Source organism: Anticarsia gemmatalis, chromosome 27 (genome assembly GCF_050436995.1).
Source record: "Anticarsia gemmatalis isolate Benzon Research Colony breed Stoneville strain chromosome 27, ilAntGemm2 primary, whole genome shotgun sequence".
NCBI lineage: Eukaryota > Metazoa > Arthropoda > Insecta > Lepidoptera > Erebidae > Anticarsia > Anticarsia gemmatalis.
In genome coordinates, this window is record NC_134771.1 from 6409903 (window position 1) to 6431784 (window position 21882).

Sequence of the window (21882 nt, forward strand, 5' to 3'; positions counted from 1 at the left end):
TGATCGATAAGATCACACAATATTTAATAAAATATTGTTTAAAAAAAATTTAAAGGTCAGATAACCTAACTGACAGATTCTTCTTCTTATCGTATGGTTAATGGTCAGCCTAGTGTCATAGTTGTTCAAGCCGCTCGAAAGACCTTTGACACAGCGTAACGACTGTTATCTTAATTGACAACAACCACTGAACTTTTACGTGCCCTCCGAAGCACGGAGACGCCCAGTACAATACCACTCCAGTCACCTATCTATGTAATGATCACATAAGGTTTGCTTGACCCACAGATCGTTTACTGATCGGTGAGTGCAACTGGCTATGAGCTCCTCATTTTTCCTCTTTATTTTCTCTTTTAAAAAGACAACTCCCGCTCTAAGAATTGCTCTTGTGTCGCGGGGACTTTTACAAACATACAAGCAACGGACACAAAGCACAACCAGACCCGAAACAATTATTTGTGCACATATAATTGTCCCGTGTGGGAATCGAACCCACGATCTCCCGACGTAATGGTTGCGGCGTGGTGACCTAAACCACTGCGCCTCATATGTGAGTACTGTAAATATGTAGAAGCGTAGTAACTTACCGGAAGTGAGCGTGACGACCTGCGCGGTGGCTGCGTTCATGGCCGCGATCTGTGACGTCACCACCTGCTTGTTCGTGTCCATCGTCACCTGCTTCCACTTCACTGACGACGCGTCCTGGCCGAGGGCTGGGAGAGACGCCTATGAAGAACACATATTGTAGATTATTTACTTTTGACTATATTTGAGCACAATATGCCCGATAGTGTAGTTTAAAATGCTATAAAATATGATGAATGCGGTATTTTTAGCGATTTTTTTTTGTTGCTTTCATGCTATAGGCCGGTGAGCCTGTTTACCAAATAAAGGGTGTAAAAAACTCCAAAATTTTGTTGATAGAATTTAAACTTTTAGCAATTTTGAAAACACAAATGTAGAGATTACGTGATTATTAAATTCATTTTTTATTCCGTATATTCTCCTCAACAACTGGAACTACTTTGAAAAGACTTTTTACCCCATGGAGAAACTACTGCTACTTTTACCCTTTAGAATATTTTCACGCGAATAAAATAAGGCACAAAAAATTGAATATTTACACGCAAATAAAATAAGGCACAAAATAAAAATAGAAATCGCTGCACCAGTTCGGGAGTTACGATGCCACAGACAGACAGACAGACACGTCAAACTTATAACACCCCTCTTCTTGGCCGGGGGTTAATAAGGTAGTATTTTCTTTAGGTGTGTATGTACTAACTCTGCTGAGCGACTCCTCGGTGTGCTTGATGATCTCTCGCCCGGTGGTGATGGTGGACAGCAGCGCGCGCTGCGGCTCCGACATGATGGACGTCACCTTCGTCTGCTGCATCTGGGACGCCTGCACATCCGACACACATGCATATTACATTTGTATTACTACTACTAATCGTATGGTTAGTGGTCAACCTAGTGTCAAAGTTGATCAACCCACCCGAAAGGCCTTTGATATGGCTTAACGACTATTATCTTTATTGACAACAACCGGGACCGACGGAGACACCCAGTTCAAATACCACTTTGCGGTCACCCATCTATGAAATGACCGACTGGTGAGCGCAACTGGCTACGGGCGCCTTACATTTGTACTATTATATAGTGAAGATAAGACTCAAACATATTTTCTTCTTCTTCTTCTTTCTTATTGATGATGTAACTTAATTTACTTATACGATATAACAGGCACTCAGAAATATGTTTTATAATGCATAAAAACATTACTTAATTGAGATGAATCTTTAATAATAATAAATAAATTTAACCCATTACTGTCCCACTGCTGGGCAAGGGTCTCCTCCCGTAATGAAGGAGGGGTTAGGCCTTTAGTCCACCACACTGGCCAAGTGCGGGTTGGGGACTTTGAATAATAATTTGAATCTTTATAGAGTTTAAAAGCAAAATACTTAAGCGTATAAAATATTTTTTCTAAACGCCTGTTACAATTAGTGTGTTAATATATAATTAATAATACAATAATAGTTAGTAATATATACCTACACAACCCATCTCGATGACTAGTTAGCCAATCACATAGCAGCGTGGAACAACAAATTATCATATGTTATTAATACATAACTTATAATATAATACATAAACTACACAAATGAGAAGTTTTATTGTTAATAAATATATTTAATACAGTATTAAATAAAGTGAGACTTTGAAAAACTTCGTTATAACCATTAAGAATTAGTTTGTAAATTGTAGTCTGATTTGTTTAATGTATAAAAGAATACGGGAATTATATACATACATACAGGCATACACGCATTTTACCAAAACAAATTAAGGCATTTTAAGGTGAAATTCCCGTATATTATACAATAAACATGCAACGAGAGTTTAAAAGTTATGATTGACATTTCAAGCTATATCTTACAAAATACATACATCTATATATAGTTACTACATAAAATAAACTACAAAAGCATTAGCAAATGAAAGTAAGCAGTACTCACGGCGGGCGGCGTGTGGCCCGTGATGATCTGTCCGGACACCGTGGTCTGCTGCGCGCCCGTCATGTGGCCCACCGCGAACGACTTGGCGCCTAGCGTGCCGGCATATAAGCGATGTGATAACAACCAGTCACACGGCTCATGGATAAGTGTCTGATAGCCTAACCGATAGTGCTTAACCGATAGGTTTTATTCTATTTTATCGTATGGTTATTGGTCAACCTAGTGTCGAGACGTAGAAGTTTGATAATATGACTTTAATAAATGTTGTCTTAGACGACAACTGCGACCGATTTTTACGTGCTTTTTTAAGCACGGAGATGCTCATTTCAAATGCTAAAAAGCGGTCACGTAAAACGTTGCTGAACTCATAGATCGTTTACTGACCAGCGAGCGTAACTGGCTATGAGGGCTTCTAAATTTCGATAATGATTACAAATATATGAAAACTGTGGTCATAATGTTACCGGATAAGCTATTAGACACTTATTTAAAAGTAGTGAAACTGAGGCAAACTTATACAAAAAATAACAGTTTTAAAACTATTCTAATTCTGTGTTAAATTAAATAAATTTCCTCCTTATAGAGACCACATTCAGAGTGAAAGGTACCAATATTGAGAATAGTATAATAGTATAATAGTACAATACTTTATAATCAGACAAAATAACTGGCCTCATATTCTAAATCTAATAATTTTATAGTAATTTTATACAATACACAATAATTTAAGCATTTGTAGACTAATTTCCAAAAGTTATCTTATGCATAGAATCATTTAAAAATGGCTCATTAACTCTTAGTACAAGACTATGGTAGTGTGTAGTCTCTCTTACGAAAAACTTAGACCAGATCAGTTTAAAATAATTCAAAATTATACTAATATTGGCAAAAAAACGCAATAATAACTAACAGCAAAACAAAAATAAGTAACTCAAACTATACAGCGTCTTATTGTCTAAAGTATATATCTTGTATATGTTACTATAAAGGCTCGAACAGTGGTAAATTCTAAGATTTACCAACTCTCAATGGTAAAAGTCCGAACAACACTTTTATATCGAACTTTTACCTCTATTGGACTTTTACCATTGAGAGTTGGTAAATCTTAGGTTTTACCGGAAAATCTTAGGATTTACCACAGTTCGGGCTTTTACAGTAACATATATAATATACAGTAGTATATAAGTGTTAGGTATACCTTCAGCTCCAGGTCGGTGCACGGCGGGCTTGGCCACAGACTCCGTGTTCACTTTGCCAGACTTGAATGTGTCGTGCTGGATTATATTCGCCCTGTGGACAAACATAATTCAGTATTAACACTCTGTATAAATATTTTGTTACTTTTGACATTCAAAATTAGGGGTTTTTACTAAGATATGTATATCTTTGGTATTATAGTTTCTAAAAGAACTGATAGAAAATGATGCTGGTTTTTTGTTTGGAACAAAATGTGTGGAAAAGTGTGTAAAATAAAGTTTGTTTTAGTGCCGAGGTGCTCCTTGGCGCGCACACTGTAGTACTGGTCGCTGGGGGAGGGGGGAGGGGGGAGGGCGGTACTCACTTGGAGGGCGACACGGAGTCCTCGAGCATGGCGCTGCCCTCGTCGCCCTCGATGCCGAGGTGCTCCTTGGCGCGCACACTGTAGTACTGGTCGCTGGGGGAGGGGGGAGGGGGAGGGCGGTACTCACTTGGAGGGCGACACGGAGTCCTCGAGCATGGCGCTGCCCTCGTCGCCCTCGATGCCGAGGTGCTCCTTGGCGCGCACACTGTAGTACTGGTCGCTGGGGGAGGGGGGAGGGGGGAGGGCGGTACTCACTTGGAGGGCGACACGGAGTCCTCGAGCATGGCGCTGCCCTCGTCGCCCTCGATGCCGAGGTGCTCCTTGGCGCGCACACTGTAGTACTGGTCGCTGGGGGAGGGGGGAGGGGGGAGGGCGGTACTCACTTGGAGGGCGACACGGAGTCCTCGAGCATGGCGCTGCCCTCGTCGCCCTCGATGCCGAGGTGCTCCTTGGCGCGCACACTGTAGTACTGGTCGCTGGGGGAGGGGGGAGGGGGGAGGGCGGTACTCACTTGGAGGGCGACACGGAGTCCTCGAGCATGGCGCTGCCCTCGTCGCCCTCGATGCCGAGGTGCTCCTTGGCGCGCACACTGTAGTACTGGTCGCTGGGGGAGGGGGGAGGGGGGAGGGCGGTACTCACTTGGAGGGCGACACGGAGTCCTCGAGCATGGCGCTGCCCTCGTCGCCCTCGATGCCGAGGTGCTCCTTGGCGCGCACACTGTAGTACTGGTCGCTGGGGGAGGGGGGAGGGGGGAGGGCGGTACTCACTTGGAGGGCGACACGGAGTCCTCGAGCATGGCGCTGCCCTCGTCGCCCTCGATGCCGAGGTGCTCCTTGGCGCGCACACTGTAGTACTGGTCGCTGGGGGAGGGGGGAGGGGGGAGGGCGGTACTCACTTGGAGGGCGACACGGAGTCCTCGAGCATGGCGCTGCCCTCGTCGCCCTCGATGCCGAGGTGCTCCTTGGCGCGCACACTGTAGTACTGGTCGCTGGGGGAGGGGGGAGGGGGGAGGGCGGTACTCACTTGGAGGGCGACACGGAGTCCTCGAGCATGGCGCTGCCCTCGTCGCCCTCGATGCCGAGGTGCTCCTTGGCGCGCACACTGTAGTACTGGTCGCTGGGGGAGGGGGGAGGGGGGAGGGCGGTACTCACTTGGAGGGCGACACGGAGTCCTCGAGCATGGCGCTGCCCTCGTCGCCCTCGATGCCGAGGTGCTCCTTGGCGCGCACACTGTAGTACTGGTCGCTGGGGGAGGGGGGAGGGGGGAGGGCGGTACTCACTTGGAGGGCGACACGGAGTCCTCGAGCATGGCGCTGCCCTCGTCGCCCTCGATGCCGAGGTGCTCCTTGGCGCGCACACTGTAGTACTGGTCGCTGGGGGAGGGGGGAGGGGGGAGGGCGGTACTCACTTGGAGGGCGACACGGAGTCCTCGAGCATGGCGCTGCCCTCGTCGCCCTCGATGCCGAGGTGCTCCTTGGCGCGCACACTGTAGTACTGGTCGCTGGGGGAGGGGGGAGGGGGGAGGGCGGTACTCACTTGGAGGGCGACACGGAGTCCTCGAGCATGGCGCTGCCCTCGTCGCCCTCGATGCCGAGGTGCTCCTTGGCGCGCACACTGTAGTACTGGTCGCTGGGGGAGGGGGGAGGGGGGAGGGCGGTACTCACTTGGAGGGCGACACGGAGTCCTCGAGCATGGCGCTGCCCTCGTCGCCCTCGATGCCGAGGTGCTCCTTGGCGCGCTGCTTGCGCACGATGATGTCGATGTAGCCCGCGATCACCTGCAGGATCTGCTCCGCCTCCGTCGTCTGCACAGAGTAGTACTGGTCGCTGGGGGGAGAAGAAAGCGGGACATACGTATAAGTAACCTTATAAAGTCAAGATAGTATTAGATCAGGCGCAAGGCCGACGGTATAAGAGTTCTCTGAGGTAAGGAGGTCTACGAGCATGTTGAGCACTCCGCGCGCCCGCCAGGGCGCGGCAGAAGCGCGACAGAGGCCATCGGCCACCGGCACTCGGCGCAGGCAGTCAGCTGTTTAAGCCTCAGACGCACACGCGCTCTCAATTTTAAGGCATACATCTTCAACCTCCTAACACCGGACAGTCTTGGAGAAATTCTTAACAAAAAGACTCAAAAAATACTTTTTGGTCCGACTCAGGATCCCAACCCTATACTACCTCCTGCGCCACAAAAGCAGTCACTACTAACCATACGATAAATTAAATAAGCCACCTACAATACAATAGTAGAAAGTTTCACTACACACCTATAGTCACCAAAGTCCAGTGTGAAGGTATTAGGACTGGCACACCACCTCCTCACAGTAGTCAGGGGCCAGGTCTGCAGGATTTCCTTGGTCTTCTCGTCCAGCCGTAACACTGAGTCCTTGGTCACGCCCAGTAGACGAGGGACCAGCTTGTTCTTGCCTTTCATCTTCTCCTACACAATACAACAAAGAAAAACTTATTTCAAGAGTTTTTTTTATTATAAACTAGCTTTTACCCGCGACTTCGTCACCTGAATTTTCCAATAGACATGCGTCATTTTCCCGGGGTAAAAAGTAGCCTATGTCCTTTCTCGGGTATCAAAATATCTCCATACCAAGTTTCATGCAAATTGGTTCAATAGTTTAGGCGTGATCGTGTAACAGACAGACAGACAGACAGAGTTACTTTCGCATTTATAATATTAGTATGGATTATTTTTTGGAGATACATTTCCATATCGCCTCATGTCTAACTGAATAGACGTCAGGAAAAAGGAAGGAAGAAAATTAGGAAGGTCATAAGAGACGTTTGTTCATATATTATAATGAACTATCCAGATTTTTAAGGACGCTCCATTTACAAGGAAAAAGTAATTTTAGCACTCTCCTTTACGTAATAACTATACCAAATTTTGCATATATCTATAAATTTATATTTATATATTATTCCTCTTTACAGGGTTACACTCCAATTGGGAACCTATGTATAGCCCATGAAACATCACGCTAGGACCTAAAAGACCTAGGTATATTGTCTCATTTTTTCGTGCTCCTAACACTATCTCTCTACCCGACTGCGCCACACAAGGCGGGGTGCTTACCTTGACGAGGAAGAAGGCGACGCCGTACGTCTTGAGGTCTCTGGCGCTCTTGGTGTACAGCACCTTGGCGTCCAGCTCGCTCAGGCCCGCGTGCTTCTTGTGCTCCTTGAAGATCTTCTTCTCTATGCCTTTCACCTTCACGTACGATGCTGGGAGGAACTCTTTCAAGCTGTGGGAAGAGATTAGTAGTTAAGTGACATTTGTTCAGTAGTTTTTAAGTTTGTGACATAAATAGACGAAAGAATTTAGACTTTCCTGACAATACTATGTATTCCTGATTGAAATACAGTAACCATTAACTTATTTTAAAGATAAACTGGCCAAATTATAAGCAGTAATTAGTTTTAAGTAAAAACTTCTACTTATTTAATCGTTAGCAACAAAAGTTACTTTTTGTATGTTTGTTTAGGTACTTCTTATCCTATCGATTATACTCCAAATTAGATTATAGGCTGTTACTGATGGATAACATAACATATCTGATAAGTTTTGCTCTGCCCCCCAAAGTCTAGAGTAGCGAAGGAGGGGGTGACAAAGGATCAACATTAGTCGAAGTGTCAACCTAATAGCTGGCATCCCCACCCTTAAGATATCCTATTGACTTATATTTTAGTGAATTATTAACTAATAGTCAGAAGAGATATATGTAATAAATACTCACTCTAAGAATCCGGTAGTGTGTTTGTCTTCTCTGTGATCACCGAATTGTATCTGACACTGTATGCCGGCGAACTCGCAAGCTATGAAAGAAATACATTCAATATTATTCTCCATCGTTACCGGCGACATGTTACTAAGCTGTCGAGTTACCGAATTAGAAACTTTGCATATTATATTGGTCCCGAGACCTAGAAATGAGTAGTTTCAGTATTTGAATCATAGAGACAGTGTTAAAAATAGAGTGGCTAATGTTATGGAACAAAAGGTTCACAGTTCCTTTTAGCGTTATTCTCCGAAACTACTGGACGGATTTGAATGAAACACTTTTTTTAGTGTATAGCTATTAAGTCTTAGGAAACATATACACAATTAATTTTGAAGAACGGGAAATCTACCACGCGGACATAGTCTAGGCGTCCGCTAGTTTCGAAATCCTACCTATAATACCTATTATAAATGCGAAAGTTTGTGAGAATGTATGTATGTATTGATGTTTGTTACTCTTTCACGCAAATACTTCTTTACCAATTACGATGAAATTTGGTATATAGGTAGCTGAAGACCCAGAATAACACATACTTTTAATCCCGGAGTTCCCGAGGGATCGGGATTTACACAGGGACGAGGTCGCAGGCGGCCTGTAGTATATAATAAGTATATAATAGGTACCCTTGTCATGCGTGACGGGGTGCGTGCCGTCCAGGATGGCATCTCTAGCCTGCACGTACAGCAGGTTGAGCTGCACGGGGTCGCGCGAGTCCACGTTGCGGTCGGAGAAGAACAGCTTGCGGCGCAGCAGCAGGGTCTCCGCCACGTCCACGCCCTGCTCGCGGAGCGTCTTCGACGGCTCCACCCAGTTCACTGGACACGTACAATACAAATAAATAAATATAAATATCATTGGACAACTCACACACGGTCACAATGTACTTTAGTAATGTAATGTGTAGCGGATCGCTACATACAGCGACATCTATTGGGACGAGCGCATAACCACCAACTCGCAGTGTGACTGACGTCACAAGTCCTGAATCGCGCTATCGAAGTTTGCACTGCTATACACTATATACAACGTGCCACTAAAGGTACCGCGTGCCATTGAAAGAAATAAGACATTGTAGCGGCACGTTGTATATAAAACTCAAAGGTTGGCTCAAAGGAGACTGACTGAGTGACTGACATAGTGATCTATCAACGCACAGCCCAAACCACTGGACAGATCGGGCTGAAATTTGACATGCAGGTAGATGTTATGACGTAGGCATCCGCTAAGAAAGGATTTTGATAAATTCCACCCTTAAGGGGGTAAAATAGGGGATGAAATTTTGTATAAATCTTCTTGGATTTTCGATTGATTGAACTGAAATTAACCTAGATTCACACATAGAATACTTTTTTACTACGGGAAACCTTTTCACGCGAAGTTGCGGGCGGAAGCTAGTTTAATAATAAAGTTCTTTTTAGCACTACATTATGATATCAAAGTATTGGAGGAGCTCGTGGCTTAGTTAACGACAGCCGCGCGGATCGATCTCTAATGTTAAGCCTCGCTTGCCGAGGTTGATCTGTGGATGAGTGACCATCTTACACATATCGAGTTCCTCCGTGTTTCGGAAGGCACGTTAAATTGTGGGTCCCGGCTGTCATTTTCAAAGATCTTAGACAGTCGTTAACAGCAGTCAGAAGCCTGAGAGCCTGACAACCAGTCTTACCGAAGGGTATCGTGTTATAAGCCACGTAACAGTTGTTGTGGAGGTCCGATAGACAGTCGCTGCATGTATAATACTGGTATTCAGCTGCATCCGGTGAGACTGGAAGCCGACTCCAACATAGTTTGGAAGAAAGGCTAAGCCATGATTATGATTCCAAAGTATTGTTACCTTCATCGTCAGTGCGCAGTTTCTTCCTGAGCTGTTCCATCTTGGCGTCTCGTTCCTTCTCCTGGTGCTTACGCTTGAGGGTCAGGGTGCCGTAGTTGGGCTTCTCGCACGGGTCGGGCTCCTCCTTCTGCTCTTCGCGGACCTAAGGTTAGGGAAAGCAGATATAGACTCATACTCTTGATGATGATATACTATTTGAACAACTGTCTCTTGGTGCTTTCTTAACTTTAAAAACGGCTGTACCAATTTGGATTATAGACAGAGATGATTCTAAGGCACAGCAACTTATGAATATCAATTTTAATCAAAAATGTTGACATAGAAGAGATTTATAGCACGACCCAGGATTCGAACAGAGACCTGCATTTTGAAATACCACTAAGTCTTAATGGTAAATATTTAAAAATTCTCAAAAACAAATCATTCATTCATATAGTTCAAGTACTTATAATAGTCAATGATACAGAGAGTGAATTTATCGCCAGTTCGGAAGGTAGGGCCAATGAGAAGAGCTAGCAAGAAACTCTTGGGCACTAGTTTTAATCACTATTTAGATTTTAGCTATTTTTTAAATACAAATAATTGAATGTTGCAAATAGCTGCCCTATGAAATGGTTTCTATAATATGATATTAAACAGTGAGTATAATTTAAGTGTTGGTATTGAGTGCAGCTCTTAGTACAATACTCACAAGTCCATATTCGTCGTAGTTGGTGATGCCGATCTTGGTGCAGATCACCACCATGAGGTTGGCCACCACCTGACTGTCGTCCACCAGCAGGGTCTTTACAGTACCTGTCACAATACAACAACTTATTAATCACTGTCTGTTGAAAATAAATAATGAATTACTTTAGTTAATAACTAAGCCAAGAAGTAAACATATATGCAATCTTATTTACTTTAAAGTGTATCGTAGCGACAAATATAATAATATGTACTTTCGAACATCTTTTTACATTGAATTATGTTTCTTATTCTGCTTACACTAGCACTAAGTACCAAGTAACCATGGCAATAATAAACATTAAGGTGCTCATAGCCAGTTGTGCCCACCGGTCGGTAAACTATTTTATTTATTTATTTAAACTTAATATACAAATTTGTATAAAGGCGGACTTAATGCCAGGGGCATTTTCTGCCAGTCTACCTTAGGGTGATGCAGAGATTATTACGAAGGTGTTTAAAAGAGGAAGGAAAGCGAGTTAAGAAAGAGTGTACAAATAAATAATAAAACAAATAAGCGATATGAGTGTAAATACATAAACATAAATAATATGTACATAAACATAATAAATATTACTTATGATATATAAAATATAAAAAATAAATATAGATACTATAAAATATGAGATATATACAATAATAAATATAAATATACACTAAGATAATTGTGACAATTCTGCAACTTTGTTCAACAAAAGATCCCGCACTTTGTTCTTGAACGTAAGACGGTTAGTGGACATCCTGATTTCAAGAGGGAGCGCATTCCATAACAGAACTGACTGGACGGGAAAAGAAGAGTTAATAAACCCAGTAGTGTGGGATGGACAGAGAAGAGTGAGATTGCTTGAAGAGCGGAGATTACGGTAGTGGTTATCACACAAGTATTGAAAGTAGGGAGTTAGGTAGGCTGGGGGAGAAGAAGAAGTAAGGAAAGCGAAGGGTGTCGTGAGAGCGCGTAAATTACGGCGCTCACGGATTGGTAGCCACCTAAGTTGAGAGCGATAAGTAGATACATGATCATACTCATACTATCTGTGGGTTAAGCAACCTTGGCGCGGACATTACTTAGATGGGTGGCCGCATATTGGTATTTGAACTGAGCGTCTCCGTGCCGGCTTAAACCACATTGACACTAGGTTGACCACTAACCACACGACTGAATGAATGAACTCACCGTCCAACATCCGCACCCTCAGGTTCCTGGTCTTCTTGTTGTACTCGAGCAGGTCTCCGTTCCTCAGCATGTAGTAGTCGAGGCTGCGCGACGCCTCCAGCCAGATGCCTTTCTTGTTGTCCTCCTCTGACGCCAGGAAGAGACCGTATTCTTTGGCTGTGAAAGAGAGATGGAGGTATAGAGCATGTTCTTATATCAGGGGTTCCCAACCTTTTCTTAGTCCGGGACCACTTTTATATTATTCTTGTTAGCAGGGACCACTATGTAAGTATATTACAAATAAAATCTAAAAATCATCCTGAAAACGTTTAATTTTAAAAACATTCGCGTACCATATTTTGACTTCCACGGACCACGGGTTGGGAACCACTGTCTTAGATAAAAGAGAGGATGGATTATTATAATACTTTTTATACTATTTTCGCTTTAATTAACTATGTTATGGCTGTGAGAGAGAGGTGGAGCTATTGAATATGTTGTTAAATTGGATAGTAGAGAAAAATATTTTGGTATATTATTAAGACTACTTTAAATCTACGAACAGGGTCTATTAAGGTCAAACTTATATAAGGTCTCTTGGTTTAAAAGGTGGTCTAGGATCCTAAGGTTTGTTAGCTAGTACTCACGGTCCCCGCTGCTGGCTTCCAGGATCTTCTCCCGGATGATGCGGCACGCGTCGTACACGGTGGTGGAGGGGTCGAACTGTATGGTCTTCACCACCTTGCCGCCCTCGATCGAGATCTTCAGCGATAGAGCCGCCATCTTTGTTAGGGAATGAGCTCTATGGACAATACAAAAGTATATGTTAGTACATGAAGAGTTGGGTAGAAGTGTCAATAGATAATAAAATAAAAAATAAATAATATTTGTGGAATAATCAATATAACTTTAAAATATCCTAAACATTCGGCAATTTTCACCATGTTTGCCAAGATATCTGAAAGACAAAAAAATTTTTTTTTCCCACAACGATAAAAAATTTTTTTTTTTGCGCTAGTGATCTACACATCTCGTTTTTTCAACCACTTTTTTGTTAGTTGTGCTCACCGGTCGGTAAACGATCTGTGGGTTAAACAACCGTTGGCGCGGTCATTCTATAGATGGGTGACCGCATAGTGGTATTTGAACTGGGCGTCTCCGTGCTTCGGAGGGCACGTAAAAAGTCGGTCTTGGTTGTTGTCAATTAAGATAACAGTCGTTAAACCACGTCAAAGGCCTACGGGCGAAACAACTTTGACACTAACCATACGATAGATAGATATATACGTACTTATGTATAGTGGCAGTATTGTAGGGTCTGTGTTCAGTGGGTTCGAGGTCCAAGGAGTGCGCGCTCGCCCGCCGCTGCCGGGGTCTCTCCTGACTGAACGAGCGGTGCCGGGGACGGCTCTGGAATGAACCCTGGAAGAGACAAGAATATACTTTTAGCTACAGCTATTGTACTTACACATGTGTAGCTAGTCGTATATCAATGTCTTATACTGCCATTGATATTTTTTAAAGACAACTCCCAAGGTAAGAATTAGTCGTGTCGTAAGGGGCTTTTCACAAACATAGTAGCAACTTTCCACACCAGCTTTTCACGTTAAAAAAATGTGGATAGCTAACATATCTATTTTAAGTAGTGAATCTGCGATCTTTCGACGGAGTGATAGTAGCGTGGTGATCACTTTAGCCACTTCGCAACGGAGGCCGGCAAATGTTAATAATTAATAATTATTTAAAAACAATGTGGGTCTCTCGTTTTAAAAATAGTGCCATTTTTTATGAAGGCAAAGCTCGAAAGTAAGGAAAGATCGAAATCACTTCTAGAAAGGTGTAAAAGGACTGACTGTAGCTAACTGAAAATGCATCAATATAAGGTGAAATAGCGTAAGATATAAGGTTCTGTACTCACAGGTCGCGGCGCGGTCAGCCGCCGCCAGTTGTCTGATAGCGCTTGCTCGATGCGCGAGCGCAAACTGCGTCACGCGCTCTCCTGTGCTTGCGGTGGTACACAATCACCTGGTACCTGCAACAAAAGAACATCAACGTTAATTATGAAATGCGGGCCTAGGATAGTACCTTGGGGTACTCCTATAATTTGATTTTTGACCCGCACTGTCTCTAACCAAATTCTTAATAATAAATGGACTTAGAAAGTTTTCTTTGGCCTCTGTCTACCCCTTTGAAAAAAGACATGTTTTTATGTATGTATGTAATTTTTACGAGGACAAAAAATGTAAGGCATTGCTGTTCCTTGTGATCAAAATCAATTCAATTAACAAACTATATGTAAAACTCAAAATCTTCCGTGTCTTCTTTTTCATAGTTCTTTGACCCCAAATAGCTCGTTAACGAGCAAGAATTTTACTGGCCCAAAATTAGTACCTTGATCTGACCCTACAATTTAAATATCTTTTCAAATTAAGTTAATCTCAAAAACGAAACTATTCAAGTCAGTCATACGCATAGCCACAAAACAGTACCGTTATTTCAAACTAAAACATTCTAGTGTATATTTTAACGACTATTACAAGCAAAGACAACGTGTCAAACGCTTTACATAAGCCGTAAGTATATTTATGCAATATTTCCTACCTCATAAAACGTGCTGTTAACAAAAGAAGTCTACAAGTACTTAAGTATAGGCATTTGTTGAACAACGTTTTATAGAAAACTAGCTATTGACTGTAACTTAAAATCTTTAGGTTGAAAAGAAACTCTATTCTATTTTTACGTATATGTGATTGAAATTTGAAAAATATATTGGTATTTTTTGGTAAAATAGTAATAAGCATATGTGTACAGCCTCACTTTCGAGATCACACAAAGATCACAAACTTTCGAACTTATGAACCAAGTAGCATTTATGAATCCACTTAGAAATCATCATAAAGCTAAATGTTAATAAAATTGTAAGTAAAGCTTAATCATTGACATGTATTTATTTCTAAACGCTACTCAAAATTGAGTACATTGAGTACTCCATTTTCGTCCGCCACCTGAATTTTCTTCCCATGGGAATGCGTAATTTTCCTGAGGTAAAAAGTAGCCTACGTCCTTTCCCGGATATCGAAATATCTCCATACTATGCAAATTGGTTCAGTAGTTCAGGCGTGATTGAGTAACAAACAGACAGAGTTACTTTCGCATTTACATATAATATTAGTATGCATTTTGACATAATTATTGATACTATTCTTCATTATTAAATAACATGACTCATAACACAATGTTTTAGTTTAGTAAGACATCGGTGACCGCACGTGGCGCCGACACCATGGATGTTACAGCATCACCTGTGCTCTTATATTTAGAACAACTATTTATAGACAACTGTGGAAGGAACGGTTTAAGAGATTCTCAAGAGCTTTCGATAATATTGTTGTGTTTAGATTGATATGTTATGGTTTAAAAGGATATTTGGAAAGTTATGATGAAATAATATGGTTAAGACGTGAAACTTTCTTAGTAAATCTATGAAAATTCTAATATTAATTTCATATACATATATGTACATAAAAATCAAGCATCCCTTCTATAAGGGTAGTCAGAGACCAAAGAACGACACTTGGTACGATCATTACAAACTTCCTTTGCTTCATTCACATAATACATGTTGTCAAACAGGACCGCTGGTCACGAAATTCATTTCATTTCTATATTAATTACCAATCCATCCAATTTTCTTTTGAAGATTAATAAGACTTCGAATGCGAGTAAAATCTACGTAATTGTTTACAATTACACATCACGTATAGGTGTTTGATGATCTATTTACAAACTCATCATTTCGTTCAAAAACTCGACAAAATTAATTTTGCCTAATTCAACTCTGAAACTAGCGTTTTTAAATAGTCAATTTCTGCATGATGAACTAATCTTGTAACACTACTTTACAAATAAACAAACAAACTAAATAATCAACAACTATTTGTAGATCACACAATACAACTATGCCTTCATGTTCAGTATTAAAATTGATATTAATATATGCTCCCTTCGCGAAGGAATCCAAGCGAGATGTTAGTGCGAAGGGCTCCTGATTCACGCACAATTTATTAAAATTAACTGCAGACAACACACCCATTTGTATAGGGAACTATTTGTGGAATATGGACATGGAATTTCAAAAAGAGTTGTCTATTCTTCGTCCACGACGGTTGATGCTTGTAAGAGAAATACAGCTAGCTTTAATCTACCAAGCAAAGTGATTTTGCGTTAAGCGTTAAAATAGACAGCTGTTCTTCCGGCACAAGTAGAGTATGGGAGTTTATTAACTTGTAGAGACGAAGGAAACGATATTTGATTCGGAGTAAAAGCTCAAGAAAGTGCTCAAAACACGGTTAAGAGACGGCAAACAGATTTTCTTACACTCCATAAGAGTGTACGCGAGTGTGTCCCAACCCGCAATTGGCCAGCGTGGTGGACTCAAGGCCTAAACCCTCCCTCATTACGGGAGGAGACCCTTGCCCAGCAGTGGGACAGTAATGGGTTAAATATATAATATATATAGATTCGTATGTCAAAAAGTCTCTAATAAGAATTTCCATCGCTTAGCCTTTCTTCCAAACTATGTTGGAGTCGGCTTCCAGTCTCACTGGATGCGGCTGTATACCAGTGTTTTACATGGAGCGACTGTCTATCTGACCTCCAGACCCAGTTTCCTGGGTTCTAAAACGATACCCTTCGGTAAGACTGGTTGTCAGACTTTCAAGCTTCTGACTACTGTTAACGACTGTCAAAGATTTACGAAAATGACAGCCGTGACCCACAATTTAACGTGCCTTCCGAAACACGGAGAAATCTAAATCAAGTTAATATTTAAAACTTTGACTAGCTAATAGTAGAGTTGCAGTCCTGAAACCTACTGTTCATAAGACTAATTTAATGATATAACCACGTGGTTCATTAATAATACACACATCATTAGTTCAGTTATATTCGTAGACCGCTCGACTGCTGTCTGTCCCGCCTGACTGCTGCCGTGTGTTATAATATTATAACTAGACAATATGTTATCTATCTTTCAAAATATTTATATATATACAAATGCCATCAAAAACATTCTGTAAAAACCTCAAGTCTCGCCGTAAAAAGTTGTGAGATCTATATAATACCAAGTCGATTAATCTATTTAGTCTCTACTTAAAGGACCTTCTGTCTTAAGTTATTACGTATGTTATTATCATGCCAATTTTAAAAAAATACCTCTAAAACAAATAGACCGACCTGGCCATCGCATGATTTGATTATTAGTATGTATCACACTACACAGCACGACAAGAAGTTAATGCTCCTGAAATGTTAATAATGGCGAATTTGTGTTTTCTTGCGATGACCAAGTCGATCTATTTGTTTTAAAGGTATTTTTTTTAAATTGGCATGATAATAACATACGTAATAACTTAAGACAGAAGGTCCTTTAAGTAGAGACTAAATAGATTAATCGACTTGGTATTATATAGATCTCACAACTTTTTACGGCGAGACTTGAGGTTTTTACAGAATGTTTTTGATGGCATCTCACTTCTTTTTGTAGAGCGAACATAAGTCCAATTTGTATGGAAAGACGTTTTTTTTTTTTCATAATTCAACATATTTTCTTATGGGAATGTTGTTCAGTTTCATGGGCTAAACACCCTTACCCACCCTTTACCCCCTCCCGTTATGCCTCATATAGTAGGTACCTATTTACACCTATTTATTTTATTTTCTACAGTAATAATAATTCATTAACTGCAAATGTAACCTTGTAATCTTATACATTTATATGGAATTACAAAGTTATTGTTGCAGTTAGTGTATTTAGAAAACTGGAGCGAAATTAGAAAATATTAAATTTTTCCCATGATTAAGACACTAAACCCTATTTGTATTATAAATTTTAAGCTTCTAGGTCTGCTAGAAGTACCTTAGACTTTTGATGATCGGTGAGTCAGTGAGTCAGTGAATCAGTGAGTGACAAAATTCAAAATTTTAACAAGTTGTCATTCTTAAACTACTGGTTCAAATTGACTGAAATTTTAAATATACCGTGTTTATACAATGACTGATTAGTTGCTGAAAATCCAGGCTTCTTGTTTTATCCACAACGAAATTGTAGGGGTGTCAAAAATAGCCCGAATTGCTTCGAGAAAAGGATGTTACGGCCGTGCCGCTTTTTTTTTGCTCGACTTGCGGGGGCACTTCCGTGCCCCCAGATAATGAACGCTAAACTAGTGTATTATTAGAATTATAATGTAAATAAGAGTGTGTTTGGATAGATCGATGCTTGGAACTAATAGCTTTTTTAACAAAGTTTTGGAAGGAAACAACGATAGTGTTATGCAGTTTCCTAATGCAGTAAACATATTTAAATCAATATTGCTTTTATATGGATAGAAACACAAACAGAAATCTGACATAGAATCGAAACTCGGTATTGGTTATAAGAAAATAGCCATAAATAATGTTTTAATTTTGTGTACTAATAAACGTTTTTCATTTTCATCGTTACGAAAGATTAGGGTCTGAAGGAAATCTATAGTCGTTTTAAACTCATCCACCCATTGGCTTGTACTTAGACTACTAGATCTTCAAGACCATTTTTTAAAAACCAGTTTTCAAATGACTTTACGACTTTGACACTAGGTTCACTAGCCATGTAAAAGACAGAACATTTTTCCCTTTGAAAAAAGCAATGATCTATCAAAGTTTTCATACTTTCATCAATTGGCTTTTTTCCCATTAACAAAAACAATTATCTTTTATCTAACTTTCATATTCTTTCATCAGTTATAAGTCAAACGTTGTATTTAGTTTGTAAACATCGTCTGATCTGATTCACGTCGCGGTACAGGAATAGACGAACTCATGAATATAACAGTTTGTGCCCAATAACCGGAGTTCAATCGTTTCTGTCTACTGAATAGTACTGAAAGTGGGGAACTATGGACAGTTTTTGTTTAAACATATTATTGTTTCACTGCTGGACTAAAAAGAGTGGACTGGAGTTTCTTGCCAGCTCTTCTCATTGGCCCTACCTTCCGAACTGGCGGTAAATTCATTCTCTGTATCATTGACTATCATAAGTGTCAGCATTTGACCTAAATGAATAAATTATTTGATTTTGGGCAAGCTTCTTCTTCCGAACGATAGACGGGCTAGGGCTTGAGTAATAGATATAATTGTTAATTAAGATAAAATGGAAGTCGAGGTTGAAGTGAAAAAGGCAAATTTCACTGCTGAGTTAGACACTGGTCTCGGTGTAGATTGGTAAAATAGCAAGTGGTTAAGGCTCAAATAAAGCTCTTTCGCCAATGAAATATTATAGGAGGTTAAGTCTTACAAATTGAAGACTTGAAATGCGTAATGATGAAATCGATAAGACCCTTTTTTTGAAATGAGGAATTTAGATAATTAATACCTAGTTTTTTTTTAGCTATTTTTAACCGACTTCAAAAAAAGGAGGAGGTGCTCAATTCGTCGCGATATTTTTGATTGCTCTAGTTACTGAACTAGCGATGAATCTACTTACTGCACTTATCACAATCATAAGTGTCTACATTTGACTTACTTAACGATAATATGCCGAATATCATTCCAGACATTTACGACTTCTAACACTCACATAAATAATTTTAATCAAATTAAAATCGCTCCATATTCGTCATCACATAACAACCCCTTGATGTCCACAATAAAGTTTAAACGCGCTAAAATTCTTATTACCAAAACTATAAGCAACTACCCTCAAATGTAATAAACACATTGCCTAACAAAATTCAACCTTAACTCATTGCAATAGAGTTGAAATTTAACTACCAGAATATGGGCAAGCATTTTTCAAACTGCTTTATAAAAATGAACCTTAATGACATTGAAATAGGGATGTCATCTAACAGTGCAGGATTTCGAAGCGAATGCAATGGGAAAAATGGACTTTAAGTCTATGAAAATAAGAGTGTTAAATACCCCCAAATATTTTCGACAATTGTCATTCAAATTTCGGCTTTATGACCTTCAGAATAAGGGTGTTAAGTTATTAGTGAGTGTGTAGGGGGTCATTAAAAATCAAATAGTCATAACTGCCGGTTATTGCGTACAGTTTTGCATAAAAAGACGACTTGAGTGAGGAGCGGAGACGAGAAGGAATGTTAATAGTTTTTATTTAGTCTGGTTATTGGTTTTGTAAGGGTGGGTTAAGCTAGTGGTGGTAGCTTGAAATGGTTTAGTTCTAAAGTGGATTTGACGGAAAAAGAATTAGCCATGTCAAAGGCCTTCGGGCGGCTTGAACAACTTTGGCACTAGGTTGACCAATAACCGTACGATAAGAAGAAGACTGAAAAAGAATTACGAAAAGACCTGAGATGATGGTGAAATCGTTTAACAAACAAATACAGTTTAATTGATAGCTTCTAACTTTTTGTAGTTGACTAAAGAGAAGAAAATTATGTACATAATTGAAAGATATTCAGAAAGCCCGAAAATATAAGCTTTAATTTAGTATAGTTTGTAAAAAATTACTAATAAATAAATACCTGTAAGATGGGGTAGCCGCAATTAGACAGACACTGTTTAAATTGTTGTTATAACTCGAAAACAACTGACTGTAACTGAACAATTTTCTTATGTTGCACATTCACTGAATAAAAAGGCCCCGAACGACTTACAGGAGCAATATAAAGCTACTGACTGATAAAAGATCCCAAAATTAAAACAAAATCCCATCTAGGACTTTCCCAATCACCAAATATTTTGTTTTCCAACGCTTTTCTTAAGAAATGACGTCATAGTGTGTAGTTTTGGCACAAGTCTTACTGAGTCAGTACTACTTGTATTAGCTGAACATTATCCAGACGCATAAGGGGAACCCTACTCAATCTAATTACTAGTTGAAGATTAACAGATACGCTAGAAAAAGGGTGAATAGCCAGTTGCGCTCACCGGTCGGTAAACGATCTCGGGGTTAACTGTTGGTGCGGACATTTCATAGACGGGTGACCGCATAGTAGTATTTGAATTGAGCGTGTCAATGCTTCAAAAGACACGTTAAAAGTCGGTCCCTGTTGTTGTCAATTAAGATAAAAGTCGTTAAGCCATGTCAAAGGCCTTCGGCTGAAACAACTTTAACACTCGGTTGTCCACTAACCATACGATAGAATAAAAATACATACAGCCAACATCTTCGAATAGAACAGGTAAGATGTTTGCAATTAAAATTTGTCAGAGATTTAAATATATTTTGTTCCAAGTCTATGAATTTATAAAAATCGTTGCTAAAAATTAATGCGACGCTCCTTAAAAATCTGCAGCCCAATAATCAGAGGTTAGTTATGAATATAAATGGTCTGTTTATCAATATATTCATAGCGACTCGCGATCAGTCGGGAACAATCGTTGACGCGTGGATGCACACGTTAATACGGCTGTAACTTCTAACCAGACGATTGGCAAGCCATTTACATGAATAAAACGATTTCAATAACCTATCGTCTGATATCGATAGATTGAATTACTTTTTGGAAATTACAGATATAATCCGCATAGGGCTGAACGAACGGAAGTAGACCTCAATTATATGCTATAGATAATAGACAATGGTGATTCCTATTTACCACACAATGATAGATTTACCTTAAAATATTGGATTTAGCCAGCAAAGGATATTTGTCACATAATAAATCATTAAGATTTATATATATCTTGATTAATAAGATAAATAACACATAGTAATGATTAATGTAAGTAACAATGATTTAGATTAAAAAACACAACACTGACTGCCAATATCCAAGTTTCTGAAAATCAAGAATCGAACCCCCAACCTTAAACCACCCCCTAAAACGTATCAACAAAAAGAAAACCCCTCAAGAAAGTCACATTTGATCAATTTTAACACTCCACGTTAGTTTTCCGGTCGAGCGGTGATGATGTCAAAATAATTTCCAACTACCCACACGTCGTGGGCTCAGTCAGCCGTGGACTGACAATTTAAAGGCGCCGTGGCGTCGCGACGCGTTGCCTAGCAACGGGAGACTTGTATAGAATGATTAGATGGGTTTAATACTTTAATCTGTGCTGATAGAAAATTGAAGCTCTTTTTTTGTTTGTTTGAACACGTTAATATCTAAAAGTAAGGTTAGGTTACGACGTAGGCATCCGGTAAGAAAGGATTTTGATGAATTCTTCTCCTACGGGCATTAAATAGGAGATGAAAGTTTGTAAGAAAATTCTGTCCCAAATCACAAACCACGCGAACGAAGTCGCGGGAAAAAGCTAGTTTCTTCTATACAAGAACTCTCAGTCACAA

The 21882-nt window shown here is 40.3% G+C and overlaps 1 protein-coding gene across 9 annotated transcripts in view; it reads right to left on the reverse strand.

Moving 5' to 3' along the window:
- rhea (Talin_middle and talin-RS domain-containing protein rhea) overlaps window positions 1-21882 on the reverse strand; it is a 116902-nt gene that overhangs the window by 62847 nt on the left and 32173 nt on the right. For 8 of the 9 annotated variants that reach the window (XM_076132017.1, XM_076132022.1, XM_076132015.1 and 5 more), the window contains exons 3-17: window positions 13504-13617; window positions 12877-13007; window positions 12233-12387; window positions 11607-11762; window positions 10398-10501; window positions 9707-9848; window positions 8496-8687; window positions 7828-7906; window positions 7167-7335; window positions 6346-6518; window positions 5747-5908; window positions 3721-3812; window positions 2523-2611; window positions 1286-1405; window positions 588-726 (exon numbers count right to left, since the gene is read on the reverse strand). In XM_076132017.1, the coding sequence (XP_075988132.1) occupies window positions 588-726; window positions 1286-1405; window positions 2523-2611; window positions 3721-3812; window positions 5747-5908; window positions 6346-6518; window positions 7167-7335; window positions 7828-7906; window positions 8496-8687; window positions 9707-9848; window positions 10398-10501; window positions 11607-11762; window positions 12233-12368 (1753 nt within the window). In that variant the 5' untranslated portion in view covers window positions 12369-12387; window positions 12877-13007; window positions 13504-13617. Of the gene's footprint in view, window positions 1-587; window positions 727-1285; window positions 1406-2522; window positions 2612-3720; window positions 3813-4083; window positions 4153-5746; window positions 5909-6345; window positions 6519-7166; window positions 7336-7827; window positions 7907-8495; window positions 8688-9706; window positions 9849-10397; window positions 10502-11606; window positions 11763-12232; window positions 12388-12876; window positions 13008-13503; window positions 13618-21882 lie in introns of those variants that run through there. The other variant, XM_076132020.1, reaches the window with a different exon arrangement.